This window comes from Patella vulgata, chromosome 5, assembly GCF_932274485.2.
Source record: "Patella vulgata chromosome 5, xgPatVulg1.2, whole genome shotgun sequence".
In the NCBI taxonomy this organism is placed as follows: domain Eukaryota; kingdom Metazoa; phylum Mollusca; class Gastropoda; family Patellidae; genus Patella; species Patella vulgata.
This window is the reverse complement of record NC_065883.2, coordinates 63,121,538-63,137,141: the sequence shown is the minus strand read 5'-3', so window position 1 is coordinate 63,137,141 and position 15,604 is coordinate 63,121,538. Positions and strand designations below refer to the sequence as shown.

Below are 15,604 nucleotides of genomic sequence, written 5' to 3'. Positions count from 1 at the left end.
AAGTGGCTAAACAAATGGGTGACAATAAGAAATGGGCTAAGTAGGTTTTTTGCAAAATTCAGCTTTCTTAGACTCACTCCCGGACAGTGTCACCATTCATTTCTGAAGGTGGGTTATTGTTGTCCAGCAATCTGGTGCATAGATTAATCCAATTAAATAAACAACGTTGAAGAAAACGGGTCCCCTTTTGAAACACTTACCCCAAAATAGTAATTGGCCTGTCCTAATAACTGACACATCTATACTTTCTATATAAGAAAGAGCGAGGTTAAATTTCATTTAAAGCATCATTCGGAGTTCCTAGGGAAACATCATATCCACAGCCTCCTCGACTGAGAGGCTTAGATACCGACAACATGCTGTACTCCTAGAGGGACATAACTTTAGTCGCCTCGACTTAGGGACCGAGGGAGATCATCATTTAGAAAGCAGAGCGTAACTTTCGCCACAAAACACAAACTAAGGGATGGGGAACTTATATTCTATGCCATAGCTGTGTGTGTAGTTTCCTATATATAACCATTGTATTATGGATGTTGTAAATATATAAAAACATAGTTAAACCAACAAAGTGTTACAGAGTCAATTGATCCTTGAAGTTTTATTCACAACGTGAAGTCAATATTAGTTCCTAATTGACTGTAGTGTCACAGTAATATTAATTAAAAAAGCGATGTAACAATACAAGAGAGTTTGTATAATATTTGTAACTAATAGATTATAACATACATTTTGTTTTGATTATAATCTTCATTTTTTGTTGTTGATTAGAACAGAAATTTTGTAACGAAGAATAACATACATTTTGTGTTTCAACCAATATATTTTAACAGATATTTTGTATTGTAACTAATATATGTTGCCGGGTTAACCTTATGGGCGTCACGGGAGTGGGGGGGGGGTGAATTAAGAATCTTATACGTAGCCCAAAATGCCGAGGGCCAGGGCCATTTCTTCCGCTTTCACCCCACCCTCACCCTTGCATCTAGATCTTTTTGGTAGTGCCAATATATCAAAAGACCTTTTTATATTGCAACCAAAACATGTTAAAAAATATTTTGTATTATAACCAATAGCTTATAAGAAACGGTTTGATCTCACAATAAAATTTAATTCACGTTTTAATAAATGTGAAATATTCTGAAGCCTTCTATTTCCCATTCTTTTAACATAGCGACGTCTGTTTTGGTGAAACCCAGATCTACTACGGTGAAATTTGGTCCAAAGGCCTTCTCCAAGTCAGCTATCTCAAAACGATCACTGCAACTTGGTACATCTTCTTCCAAAAGATACTGGCATCCCGGCGCCATCAAGCTTTTCACCACATCTATATACTTTTCTCTCTCCGATTTGGGAAACGAATGCAGGGCACCGGCATCCCAAACAACCTGGAAATTACTTTCAAGGTTTTTCGAGAACAAGAAAAAATCACCGCAGTAGATTCTTATGTTACCAAGCTTACTTGTGTATAGATCTCCTTGTATAGACGGTACCTTTGATACTGAAAACTCAATGTTGTTCAGCTCGAAGAATTGCTGGACCGCAACGGGAGATAACTCTATGCCAACAACCTCGTGTCCTTTATCAGCTAGCCATTTTATATCATACGTTTTTCCACAGAGGGGAACGAAGATTTTCAATTTTTCCCGCCCTTTCAGAGCTAGATCCTCGTATTTCAAGAGACATTCGTGAACTTCCTGATGATTAAGTTCACGGCCTTCTTTTGAATCCCAGTATTTCAACCAGAACTCTGGAGTGATTGGTCCGTGGTGTTCGTGGCATTCATGTTGGTGGTCATGTTGGTGATCAGCCATATTGTTCTATTGATATAAAAAAATAAAAGTAAAATTAATAGCCTTGAAAAATATACAATATAGACCCCAAATTTAGAATCTAGTTTTCAGATTATTTCCTCATAAATATAGCCATACTATGTAACTATGACTACAGAATAAAAATAAATACAACGCCTCGTGCTCCTTTAAATTTTAATTTACGTTATAAGATTAATTCCTCACAGATATGCATAGCCTACTATGTAACTATGTCGATCAGAATACAAACAAATAACGACTCGAGGCAACATGTCTGGGTGACTCCACATTTATTTTTAACATTACATTTATTTTTTTATGTCGAGTTGTCTTTATACATGTAATTCATTATTGATTAATCTGCTATATATGCATCATAATTAGCGTTTAAAATAAGCGCACGCGGGCCTCCTTCGTTCATTCGTGGGGATTTACGTCCGCTTCTACCAAGTGTGATATCTCAGACTGGGCTCGGGTTGAGTCGGATATAAATATGTAACTATGTCGACCAGAATATAAATAAATTAAGACCTGGGGCATGTCTGAAAGCCTCAACATTGTTTGCATTACAATTTAAATTGGGTTTAACGTCCTACTTTTCTGCTAAATGAAAACGGGCATGTGCTATACTGTGAGCTGTGATGGAAATTATGCCCGGACAATGGCACTATGGCCTACTCTTATTTCGAATGCCAACTGTCAAGAGTTCATTATTGAATAACCTATTTTATTTATATATACATACATATCAATGAAAGGAAATGTGGTTTAACATACTATTGTTGTGCTCTGACTTGGCTAATAAAGACGATATATATAGCGTGTAAAATAAACAGATTGAAGTAACCCAAACATATAAGTGCGCTCGGGCCTAACGTATTATACTTTAATAAATATGGAGACATCGCGACTTTAATCTTTATGTGAGATCTGTGAGATCTACAACACAAGATACACCATGTTTACACAAAGGGCGCGTCGAAACTCTGCAATTAACATCATAAATACATTTTTTTTTTAAAATGGCGGTATTTTGATAAGTGTACAGTAAAATAGCCATAAAAGGTACATTGGAAGTCCGACATTTTCCACTCGGAACTGTACATGCAGGTGATCATAAATGTTTCCCACAAATGCATAAAATACAAAGGTTCTCTTGTAGATACATAGATGTAATCGACAACCGTGCAGGTAAAATATCATGCAATTCAAGCGTTCGGGTTCTCATTCATTTATAATGTATAAAGAAATTGTTTTTACCTTCAGAGAGCGTGGATTATATGAAAATGACGCATGTCAACGTTGAACATTATTCTAGTTTATGTTGATGAATGTATTGAATCCGCATGGTCCACGCCCAGTAAACTAAATACATATAAACACAACGCAGTCACTAACAGAGCCGAATATTGATTAACCGGCGTGATGACTGGCGTGGGCTTATATACATGATTTAAAATAATATGCAATAAAATAAAACAAACCTGTAAGAGAATCTGCCAGTGATATTTTCAGACAGGTTTTCTGCTTCCCGCTCAGAGAGAAAGAGGATTGCGCCACTATTACGCAATAAATATTGGTACTGATGTTCATTCGTCGGTTTTGCTGTTATATAGAAGGCTGTTTACACAGCGTCAGTCAGCGTGACCTATTAAAATGCTTAGAATATGGGTTGGGTAGTGAACCGATCAAAATGAATACAAACTACCGAATTTAAGCTGACTCTATCTATGTTGGGTAGGCCTATAATGTCATGGTTGATTTCCGAACCATCCAGACTACTGTTAGATGAACCTGTAACATGGCATCGCCCACACAGATCAGGTGTTAAGTTATGCAAAGTACTTGGAATCTATGACAAAGCTCCGCATATACTTTCAATTTGCAAATTAGCGCAGGTATAGCCTCAATACCACTATATATAAATGTTTCTGAAATACAACATAAAGGTATACCGTCCTCTTTGTGGTTCACTGAAACATCCTTCAATTAAAGTATTATCACGAAAGAAGGTGACTAGTACAAGTTATCAAAGGTCTGTCACTCAGTCAAGTGTTGTGATTTCTATCCATGTGACAAGGTTTTGTTCTGTCTGGTTGTCCCTTTAAACACATCAATAACTCAACCACTATAGGTGACGTTTATTATCCCAGGTCAACAACCCACCCTCACTTTATGTCTCCTTTAATTATATAGAGGATATTTGTCGTTTTAGAGTGAATAACATGTTTTATTTCATCGAGAAGCAAGAAAACTTATATTTTCACGAATGCGTAGCATGAGTGAAAATATAAACGTTTTCTTGCTTAGAGATGAAATAAAATATGTTATTCACGACAAAACGACAAATGTTCTATTTATTTTATGATTTTGCAATCATTTTAGTTAAAAACAACATGGACTACTTTGTTCGCTTGGAGCCAGTGGAATAACACTTTTATTTCACTGATAAAATGCGGTATTCCACTACTGATCATAAAATAAATTGATTTATTTCTTTATTTCGACTGTGTTCCTTCCCATATTTTCCTTAAAGATGCACTAGATCCTGGGTTAGGTTACCAACCGCTCGGTCGCGACACCAGCTGGGGTCGCGGGCACTTTTAGTGGGATCGTGACAGACTACTCTGAAACTTTAAAAAGCATATAAATCTCTGATCTATACATCTCTTGCCACATTGCCAATCGCATTTCCTCTCTCACGCCCAGCCCACGATCTGGAAAGTGAAACTAGTTTTAAGGGATTCTCACTCTATATCCGATTTGTTCTTCGAGGGCTGCGATAAGATGCTGGTTTCTGGAATGAGGTCATTACCAACCAGGTGCGTGGTGACCTATGATTTTGCATTAGGAACAAGATCGCACACGGGCCTCAATAAACAATATTTATATGTGGGGGTTGGGATGGGATGGCAACCCCTCCCAGTGCCACCGGGTAATATTGGGCTGTGTGTAACATATTAGAGTCGATTTGTAGCATATCTGACCCACGCATGTTTGACACTGATTGGGCATTGTGATTCTGATTATAATGTTGAAAACCGCATTGAAATTGAGTGTCTTTTTGGCATTTGCGAGAGGCGCAAAAACTCAAGGGGCGCAAAACTCGTCATTGCGCCCCCTCACTTAGCCCCTGTTACCAACAAGAGGTTGGGAACCACTGCACTAGATGATGCATGAAGATCTCACAAGTAAAAAAGTCTGGAAGCAATTTGTCCAAGTTTGACGCGAAGGTACGTGGAATAAAGCAGTGTGCTATGTTTGAAAGTTTAACTTGGCAGCGGCTTTCCCGATTACTCGAATTCCAACTGTCAGGGGTCCTTTTAAGTGCAAACGCGTACACGGGATCTCGGTTTGTTATCTCATAAAAACGTCACACAGAATCGAGAGCGAAAACGGTAGTAACTAAGAAGAGTACTATTTCTACTGACTACTAACACTAATTTATTCTGTCGTGAAATCGAGTAACTGCGTTGCATGGAAATTACTCTGATACGAATTCTAAATATCCCACATTATACCATAGTATTATGGTGGAATTATATATAGGGCTAACTTAACTTAAGTCTAATGTAATATGAATACTATTAAAACTTCTACTGGTCAAGGACGAGATGATAAAAAAAAAACAAATCCCAGTTATTAAAGTCGTCGATTCCAATTGTGCTTTTTCGTACAATATCTAATTTTCACGGTTTAATTCGATCTAAAATATACTCAACTTTATTATTTAACTAGAACTGCGAAGCAGTAATGACGGGTTTCACCGGTGCCACGTTACCCTTGAACTTATGTCACTTCCGGTACCAATGAAACCGTTAAACAGGTTTCCACATAAGCATTGCACACATGAAATAAAATGGACGCAGAAACAACCAAATCCAGCAATCAATTCATTTGCTACATGTCAGTGATCCTGTCAAAATTACATTACTTCCGGTGATAATGAAAATGTTAAATTGGTTTATGAAATCAGAAATAGCATCATCACATGGTGAAAATTTTATGTAAATCCTATAATAATTGCCACCTTTATAGACCAAAAACCTTGAAAAATGACTTGTAGAAAATCGCCTATTTCTCTGCAACCGTACAAGTTAGAAACCATTTTGAGGTATCTGTATGATCGAATGAGTTCATTCTATTTGTTGATTGGAATCAAATATCATAATTTTAAAAACATTACAAATCTGATTCATTTGAATAAAATATCTGTTTTGAAGGCTAAAAATACAGTTTTTGCCAAAATGACGTTACTTCCGGTGATAATGAAAATCTTAAATTACTTGTATGATATCGTAAATGGCATTATGTATCACACAGTGAAAATTTCATGAAAATCGAATAATAATTGACACTTTTTTTGACAAAAAAACCTTAAAAAGTGACCTGTTGAAAATTGCCTATTTCTCCGCAACTGAACAAGTTAGAAACCATTTTGTGATATCTATATGATTGTAAGGGTTCATTGTATTAGTTGATTTGAATCAAATATCAAAATTTTAAACAAATAACAAATATGACTCATTTGAATAAATTACTGGTTTCGAAGGCTATAAATACAATTTTTGCCCAAATTACGTCATTTCCGGTGATATTGAAAATGTTAAATTGGTTTGACCTAGTTAAAATTGACATTACACATCAAATGGTGTCACTTTTATGAAAATCGAATAATAATTGACTCTTTTACAGGCAAACTAGCGTAAAAAGTGACTCATGCAAAATTGCCCATTTCTCGGCAACTGCGCATATTACAAATTAATTTTCACATACATTCTCTCCGTATAGATTATTGCTACGAGTTTATGAAAGTTACGAAGTAATATTTTAAAATATGAAAACGCTGAATGGGTTGTAAATAGCTTAATTTTACACCTTTTTTCACCTTTTAATCGAAATAGCCCGAAAACGGAATCGAAATTAAAAAAAATGGTCCCAACATTTTGTGCGCCTTTAAAGGGCGCACAATTTCAGTTATACCAGATTTGAAAAAAATAATATTTGCTTTCGAAAAATGGTACCTAACTGTCAAAATTGTAGTTTTTTGTCAATTTACGCCACTTCCGGTGCCGACAGATAACACTATTGGTAACAAAAAAAATGACAATTGAGACAACGGGGCATATGAACTTTGTTTTATACAAATCGAACAATAAATAATTAATCTAGGACTGAAAAACTGAATTAGCCAATGGGGGCCAAGGAAAATTACCGAGACAAAAATTTTTCACATTTTTGCCCAAGTCAGAGGACTCGTTATATTTGTGTAAAACACGATTAAAAAATATTCATAAATAAAAAAGTTTTTTGTAAAAATTTAAATTTTCTAAATTTAGCGCCTAATATCTGCGAAGATTTGCCGAAAATCAAAAATCAAAAGTAGCGTAGCTATGTGCCCCGTCTCCGGCTATGCCAAAATGCATCGAAAGTTAAAATCCAATGATTATTGTTAAAATTACTGCAATATTTCTAAAAACGATAGCTTCGGTGATTTCGGACATTTCGCATTGTCGCAGAACGTTCAAAATAGCTTTATCCTCTAAGTCACACCCACTTTTCCGATAAAACCGAAGAAATCGTAACGATCCGACAATCAGTTGCTGAGATCTACTCAAAACAAAAGAAGAATAATAATAATAAGAATAATAATTTTAACAAAAACAATAGTGTTTCACACAAGCTACGCAGTGTGAAACCCTAATAAAGGAAACAAAAAACAGTGTTGGAGTGGGGCGTAGGAGGAAAGAGACAGGATTGAAAATCACCAAATGACGACCAGACGCTTTAATGTCAATTCTTTGCAATAATGTTGATCATAAAAAAATAACAGTTTATGCCACACGTATATTTATCAAAGTAAGCTCAATCTATTGATCAAAATAATAAACTCATGTTAAATAACTTGTGGAATTGGGTTAAAACAATAAGCGCGTCCTATATGTAAGCGTTTACATGTGTACTGTTTGTGCGTCTTATAACCTATGACAAACGACAGGTTTATTATTAGTTGTTTATCGGTATCAATAAACTATGATTAACTTTATTATAGACATGTAACAAGTTATTATAAACGTTTAAAGTGGCATGGGAGCCACGGTGACTCGGTGAGTAAAGCCCTGGATCACCAACCTGGTGGTCCCGGGATCGATTATAGTGTTGGTTGTGAACATTCCTCGTATTTATTTCTAGCCTGGTTTACACTTATCAGTGGTGTCAAAGAACAGAGCCTTGTCGTGCGGTTGGTACGAAAAAGCGAGGCCCCGTTGTAGTAATACCGGACTTCCTTGTTTTGTTTCCTTCGTGATCGTAAATAAAACTACAGGTTTCAACAAATTTAGTTTCAAAACTGCTTGGCTTCGATGTTCCTGGTTCTCAATAAAGTATAGATAATGGCTGCTCGGAAAATCTGGGTGAGCTCTGATCAATTTCTTTTATAACGCCCTATTCCTTGGCGTTAATTTGCTTCCCAAATATGGAATAAACATCCCCATACTACGAAGACCGGGAGGAAAATATTACCTTATTTGTTCCACATGTCATAAACAGATAGTATTTGATGAATAATTTGACAATTATGGAAAGGACAAAACCAGTGTTTTACCAAATTATCAATGTTTTTATATCCAAACACATCACTCAAGTACTTGAGTACGTGGGATTTGGATCTATAGAAAGCGTGACCCTAATAATTTATTTAAAGATACAATATAGCCCATTTTAGTACAGAAAATTCCCATTTCATTCAGGTGGCGGAGGGGGTGTGTGGAATGGCATGTATACTGTAAAATGTCATTAGCTACAATAACGCAATAATTGGACGACTTTTCTGAAATATAACTAATGTGAATGGAAAAAGAATATACTCTGAACATAAAGAAAGAATATACTTTGAACATAAAGATACAGATAGTATAAATGCAAATACCATTTAAACACATCTATTGACATATTGTCGAGAGAAAACCTTTTTAATGTTTAAAGTATAATATAGCCAACTGATAACATGTGATCACGTGACCACAGGATGATAAACAATACCGTGACCAAAAAGCCAGTGTAACAGAGTTTCATCGGGTTAAATCAAGGAGAGTATTCATTTAACCTTACTAGCTAAGTGATTCATTCAATCATTGACTGTATTAATTAATGATATAGATTTTGCGACACATCTGTGAAAGGTGGGGCCAGAATAAAACTGTCCTTCGGCCACCCATAAAAGCTGGTGGATAACAGAAGTATTCAGTTTTGAACTATCAGTTCCGAGAACGTGTGAAAAGTGGCCCAAGAATAAAGCTGAGAGAAAACCGTTCAACGCCCACCCTAACATATAAAAGAATTGGATGGCAGAAGTATACAGTTTAGAAATACCAGTTCAACGGCCATCCATAGCATCAAACTTTGATTAGGATAGTGGAGTTGTGCTGTTCAGCAAAATCGGTTGGATATCACCGGCGTGTTAAAAGCAAATACTGTTATTGCTGTACCGATTTAGTTTCTAAATTCACCATGGCTGTTGACACTGAAGATATTAAACAGTTAGTGAAATCGTCTCTAGCCAAACACAGTGGACAGAAAGGATTAGAATTTGCTAAAAATGAAAATGATTTGCAAGTGGAAGAAATTAGCACTGGAAATTTAAACAATGTCTTTAGAATAATTAGTAAAAGTAAGCCCGCTTTAAGTGTTGTGGTGAAACATGCTCCTCCTTATATCAAATGTCTGGGACCGGCTTATCCTCTAAGTACAGAACGGGGTTCCATAGAGTTCAAGGCTTATCAGATGTTTCACAAGATAAGTCCAGGTTCGGTTCCAGAACCCAAATTCTATGACGAAGAGAACAAAGTTCTTTGTATGGAAGATTTACGGAAACACGTAGATTACCGGAAGCATCTCTTGGCGGGAAACGTTGACGTTAAATTAGCCGAAGCTTTGGCGCGCCATTTAGGTCTAGTTCATTCAGCTACCCACGTTTCTAAAATAGGAGACGACGAAAGAGAGGAACTAAACGAAAGGTTTAACAATTCAAGTCTCGTTTCTCTTACTAAACAATATGTCTTTACCAGACCTTTCAGTAAAGGCAACCCGACCAACAGATGCACAGCCAAAGTGACGCCACATTTGAGCGCTATTTATGATGACACTGAAGTTTTGGAAACTGCCAAGGTTCTGAGAAATTTGTTCCAGAGCAAGAAAGAGTGTTTGATTCATGGAGATCTGCACACGGGTTCGCTCATAGTCACTGAACAAGATGTTAGGATGACGGATACTGAATTTGCTTTTGTTGGTCCCGCGGCTTTCGATCTTGGTCTTCTGTTTGCCAATTATATTTTCTGCTACTATCACCATCTAAGTAAAAGTGAGGACGCTGGTAGAGCAACTGCATTCAAGGTACTGGATTGTTGTAATGCCGTTTCTTTGATATATCAAGAAACAATAACCAGTTTTAGTGGGGATAACAAAGAGGATTATATAAAGAATCTGTTGTCTGAAGCTGCAGGCTTTGCAGGCTGTGAACTAATCAGGCGAATAGTTGGGGCTGCCCATGTTGAGGACACCGAGGATTATCCTGAAGTAGAACCAGAGATTCTTGGCGCTGGGATTCGTTTATTAAAAGCTTACAAAAGAATCCACGATGTTGGAACTATGCTAGTTATCGGACTAATGTTAGCGTAAAATCATTTATAGATTCATGTATATTATAGATTCATGTGTATTTAAAAGGAGGGTGGGTGGGGAAAGAAAACTTCTTTTGTTTCATAATTGTGATAATTCCCGCGATTGAAACTAATCAAAGACATTTAATTGAGGGAATGAACTTATTTATTTATATGAAATAAAATAATAAATTATTTTAAAGAGATATTAGTGCTATGCTACTCGTACATATCTTTTTAGCGGTTTCGAGGTGTTTGACGAATGCTGCTGAAAAACACCTGACTCTAAGTAGGCCAGCTCTTGGATTTTCCATAATAAGATGAACCTAAATACGCTAATATTAAAAATATAATAGCTTATCCGAAGATTAAATACGGTTAATGCGAGTTTTGAATAGATTTAGATTCTCGCAATAATTTCGATCAGTCTGTCAAACGTGTTTTCAATCATGTTTCTGATATTAGGTTTTATAAAATTAGTTTACACAACTATGATAGCTAAAGAAATTGACATCTGTAAAAGATATCTTGCCCCTCGATTTCGAGATCCCAAATAATAGACAGGCGGTTAAATCGAAAAGAACTGGGTCAAGTCATTTCTGTAGAAACATATTCTATGTTGATGTAAATCTTGGAGTACTTGAAATATTTCAAAGTCAATATTTCAATAAGCTGTACCATAGACACATTTGTAAACCTGTGATAAAATAGATATACATGTACGTAGTATATATTCAGGGGCGGATTGGGCCATCGGTCGGTCAAAAAATGAAAAAAATAATTTTGTCCAATTCGTCTAAAAAACCTTTTTCTTCTGAACATTGTAATGGGGGGAGGGGGGTTATTGGACCGGTCATGGAGCGATGATGATCATGTTGTATGTTGCTGGTGGCTTTAACGGGCCGCCAAGCCATCACTGGAGTCTGCAATGGGCTGGTATAATAGATTTTCTTGGCCGGGTGTGCTGGGTGTGGGCCGGAATTCGGAATCCTGCAATGGGGATTCCGAATTTCATCCGAAAATTTCATCGGATTCACCCGACACTGTCGCCCGCAAATTTACTAATTATTAAGTCACCTGCATCCTGTTTGTGGGGATACGCCAGAAACGTCTGCCGATGGTTCGTAACTCCCCCAAAAAATTCAATTTTAAGGCCTCAGCAAAATTTGATGATAGCTGGTCTGCTGGCTGAATATGAGTGCGAGACGATTCCTGAGGCTGGTGTTAAACATTCCTTGACATTTTTATTAACTCGTTATTTTCGGAGATGAAATTACAGAATTCCACTTCCGTCACTCTCTACCAATCTGTCTCGTGGCCTTCCATCACAGCAGGAATCAATCTCGGCATCACAAATGTGACATTTTTCAATGGAAATATTCCTAATTATTCAATATTCCTAACTGGTTAATCAAATGGTCAAAATTTTCTCAACTAGTCCCATTTTTTAACCAGTTAAATTCTCTTGCCTCTTGACGATACAATGATAATACGTTAATTAATAATATGACGATATGATAATTTCACAGGTTGATGGTTATAAATTACTTGCAGGTCGGGTTTTGGCCTAAATTAATCGATTTATGAGATATATTATTTGACAGAGATTATAATCAGATATGCCACCAAATCGCATATTTGGGGTTCATTTTTCAAAATTTTCCCGTCGGAGAGCCCCCGGACCCCCCGTCCGGGCTCCGCGGTCAGTAAAAGGGGCCGCTCCGACACGGGAGCCCGGGCCGGTTCCCGGCCCCAATCCGCCCCTGTATATATTTAATTGACAAACCAGAATTAAAATGGTCAAAATATTTTATACGAATTCTAACTCTCCCACATTGTTTAGTATTTTGAATAGGGTTAATCTTTCCTCTCACAATAATAATACGACTGGAAGTGGGTGTCGAGCCTGTTTATCAAAGTAATATAAAACTATTGATATAAATAATCCACCAATGTTAAATAATTTGTGGAATTTTTAAACAAGTCAAAACAGGGCGCGTCCTATACACCAAATTATCAGTCAAGTGCGTCTAATACGCACCACAGGTTTATTATTAGTTGTTTATCGGTATCAAAGTGGGTTACAATAAACTATGATTAACTTTATTTTAGACATGTAACAAGTTATTATAAAAGTTTAAAGTGGTGGAAGGATGGGGTCATTGAAAGAATATCTATTTTAGGAAACAGATTTTAATTCACTGTACAATAACTAACAGGTGCTATTTTAAAAGGAGATTTCTTACATTTGGAAATCAATTTAACGAGTTTATTGTATGCCTCTCGTGTAACGTTAAATGGGGTACATATTGCTTTTAAAGACAACGTAAACGACCTCTCTTTAAGTCAGAATAAAATATAACGTCTCAGATTATACATAAAAAAGACTGTGCTGTACTGGGTCACGTGGCTCTTGAAGGGGTTTTATAAGTATAAAGAATACATCGCGAACTGTCATAGTGGGCTAAAGAACGGTGTTTCATCGAGTAATTTCAAGGATAAATATTCTTAGCTAAATTGATTGTCTAAAATTTAGAGATCCGGTGACTTGTTTAGCTTGGACACATCTGTGAAAACTCGCTCAAGAATAAAACTGACAGAATATCGTTCAACGGCCATCCATAACATCAAACCTTGATTAGGTGGATATTGGAGTTCTGCTGTTTAGGAATATCGGTTGGATATCGCCGTCGCGTTAAAAGGAGAAATTGTTAGAGCTGTACCAATCTGGTGTCTAAATTCACCATGGCTGTTAACACTGAAGGTATTAAACAGTTAGTGAAATCGTCTCTAGCCAAACACAGCGGACAGAAAGGATTAGAATTTGCTAAAAATGAGAATGATTTGCAAGTGGAAGAAATAAGCTCTGGAAATTTAAACAATGTCTTTAGAATAATTAGTAAAAGTAAACCCGCTCTAAGTGTTGTGGTAAAACATGCTCCTCCTTATATCAAATGTCTGGGACCAGCTTATCCTCTAAGTACAGAACGAGGTTCCATAGAGTTCAAGGCCTATCAGATGTTCAACAAGATAAGTCCAGGTTCGGTTCCAGAACCCATATTCTATGATGAAGAGAACAATGTTCTTTGTATGGAAGATTTACGGAAACACGTGGATTACCGGAAGCACCTTTTGGCGGGAAACGTTGACATCAAACTAGCTGAAGCTTTGGCGCGCCATTTAGCTCTAGTCCATTCGGCTACCCACATTTCTAAAATAGGAGACGACGAGATAGAGGAACTAAACGAAGGGTTTAACAATTCAAGTCTCGTTTCTCTTACTAAACAATATGTCTTTACCAGACCTTTCAGTAAAGGCAACCCGACCAACAGATGCACAGCCAAAGTGACGCCACATTTGGGCGCTATTTATGACGACACCGATATTTTGGAAACTGCTAAGGTTCTTAAAAATTTATTCCAGAGCAAGAAAGAGTGTTTGATTCATGGAGATTTGCACACGGGTTCACTCATGGTCACTGAACGAGATATGAGGATAACGGATGCTGAATTTGCTTCTGTTGGTCCCGCGGCTTTTGATCTTGGTCTTCTGTTTGCTAATTATATTTTCTGCTACTATCATCATCTGAGTACAAGTGAGGACACCGGTAGAGCAACTGCATTCAAGGTACTGGATTGTTGTAATGCCGTTTCTTTGATTTATCAAGAAACAATAACCAGTTTTAGTGGGGATAACAAGGAGGATTACATAAAGAATCTGTTGTCCGAAGCTGCAGGCTTTGCAGGCTGTGAACTAATCAGACGAATAGTTGGGGCTTGGCACGTTGAGGACACTGAGGATTATCCTGAAGTAGAACCAGAGATTCTTGGTGCTGGGGTTCGTTTATTGAAGGCTTACAAAAGAATCCATGATGTTGGAACAATGCTGGTTATAGGATTAATGCTAGCCTAAAATTATTTATATCTTCTTTGTTTTTGAGGGGGTTTATGTTTGTTTAGTGAGCGTGGGGATGCGGGGAGGATGAGTGTGTGCGTGTGAAGAATTGTTTTTTTCTCTAGTTTGTGATAAGTATGATCATCATCAAAGACATATCAAGGAATGAACTTTACGTATATCATCTGACTTTTTGTTATTATATGAAAATTGAAGAATAAATTATTCTAAAAAGAAAAGAGGTTTAACTCCTGACTTTACTGCTCCACCCCAGATAAAGAAGATCGGAATATGTTGGAAAGAGTGTATAGTGTGCTATGGCCTACACGTATCAGTGTGGGAATGACAGATCATATAATATAAAGACCCCAGTCAATCAACCACCCCCAAAATTCTCATGTCTATAAATGCTTTATATTACTGTGAATCTAAAAGATAAAACCCGCAAGTCAACAATATTTTTACGAAAAGTAACTTTATTGATATCAATTGTTACAAGAGTATAATAATAAGTATAACCAGACTATAATATGGCTATATAAAACAGCAATAACAAATTATTAAGCACTATAAATAATATGATTAGTAAAATGGTGGGTTCAAATAGTACAACACAGTGGTAGAAATCAACTATATAGACAATTTCAACTACTTACAAAACAATATTATTTTTGGATATGGAAACCTCTTTCTGTTAGTTTAAAACCTAATAATTTAAAAGGAAATTGATATCATGAGATACAAAATAATTTATATTTGCAGATATGAGGTTTAAAATGTGTAAGTCTGCCTTATGTTAAAGCTATTGATCGCTATTTGAGTAATTTTGAATACCTACAAACTATAATTTTTTTAAAAAGTTAAATTTGTAATAGGGAATATCAGTTCAAAACTGGTTGATTTTGGGTCAGTTTTTACATGATAGGGACCGCTTTATTATCCAGTTGAATCCATGACCGAAGATTATACTACCGTTAAAATTTCGTTTTTGTTTTCTTAATAAAATCTTAAATAAGCAATTGAATAGATTTTAGAATGGATCACAAACTGTTATCAGCAACTTTAATTCAAAAACTTCATGCATATTTCATGATTTTAATAAAACAATGAAAACTTGTGAACTATTGAGACAATGCAAAATTTTACTAAAGTATATAAAATGTTCTTATTATCCCGAATCAAATCACAAATTAATATTTTAACTAAATCAATAGGTAACGATTTAGTAGACTTGATTAT

General features: G+C 36.2%; 3 protein-coding genes across 4 annotated transcripts; 2 read left to right on the top strand and 1 right to left on the bottom strand.

Annotated features, from left to right (window-relative positions):
* Nucleotides 1-574: 574 nt before the first annotated feature.
* Nucleotides 575-3,567, bottom strand: LOC126820581 (thiopurine S-methyltransferase). 2 transcript variants are annotated; one of them, XM_050548629.2, is made up of 2 exons: nucleotides 3,299-3,567; nucleotides 575-1,820 (listed from the first exon to the last, which is right to left on the bottom strand). In XM_050548629.2, exon 2 carries the CDS (start codon nucleotides 1,812-1,814, stop codon nucleotides 1,122-1,124), a length of 693 nt encoding a protein of 230 aa, XP_050404586.1. In that variant the 5' UTR covers nucleotides 1,815-1,820; nucleotides 3,299-3,567; the 3' UTR covers nucleotides 575-1,121. The 2 variants fall into 2 exon arrangements, with proteins under 2 accessions (XP_050404586.1, XP_050404587.1); XM_050548630.2 differs by lacking the exon at nucleotides 3,299-3,567 and adding an exon at nucleotides 3,075-3,228.
* A 5,285-nt stretch (nucleotides 3,568-8,852) lies between these two features.
* LOC126820569 (methylthioribose kinase) lies at nucleotides 8,853-10,513 on the top strand. Its single transcript, XM_050548607.1, has one exon. It carries the CDS (start codon nucleotides 9,324-9,326, stop codon nucleotides 10,488-10,490), a length of 1,167 nt encoding a protein of 388 aa, XP_050404564.1. The 5' UTR covers nucleotides 8,853-9,323; the 3' UTR covers nucleotides 10,491-10,513.
* Nucleotides 10,514-12,795: 2,282 nt separating this feature from the next.
* LOC126820571 (methylthioribose kinase) lies at nucleotides 12,796-14,716 on the top strand. Its single transcript, XM_050548608.2, has one exon. The coding sequence runs from the start codon at nucleotides 13,217-13,219 to the stop codon at nucleotides 14,381-14,383; it is 1,167 nt and encodes a 388-aa protein (XP_050404565.1). The 5' UTR covers nucleotides 12,796-13,216; the 3' UTR covers nucleotides 14,384-14,716.
* The last annotated feature ends 888 nt before the right edge of the window (nucleotides 14,717-15,604 follow it).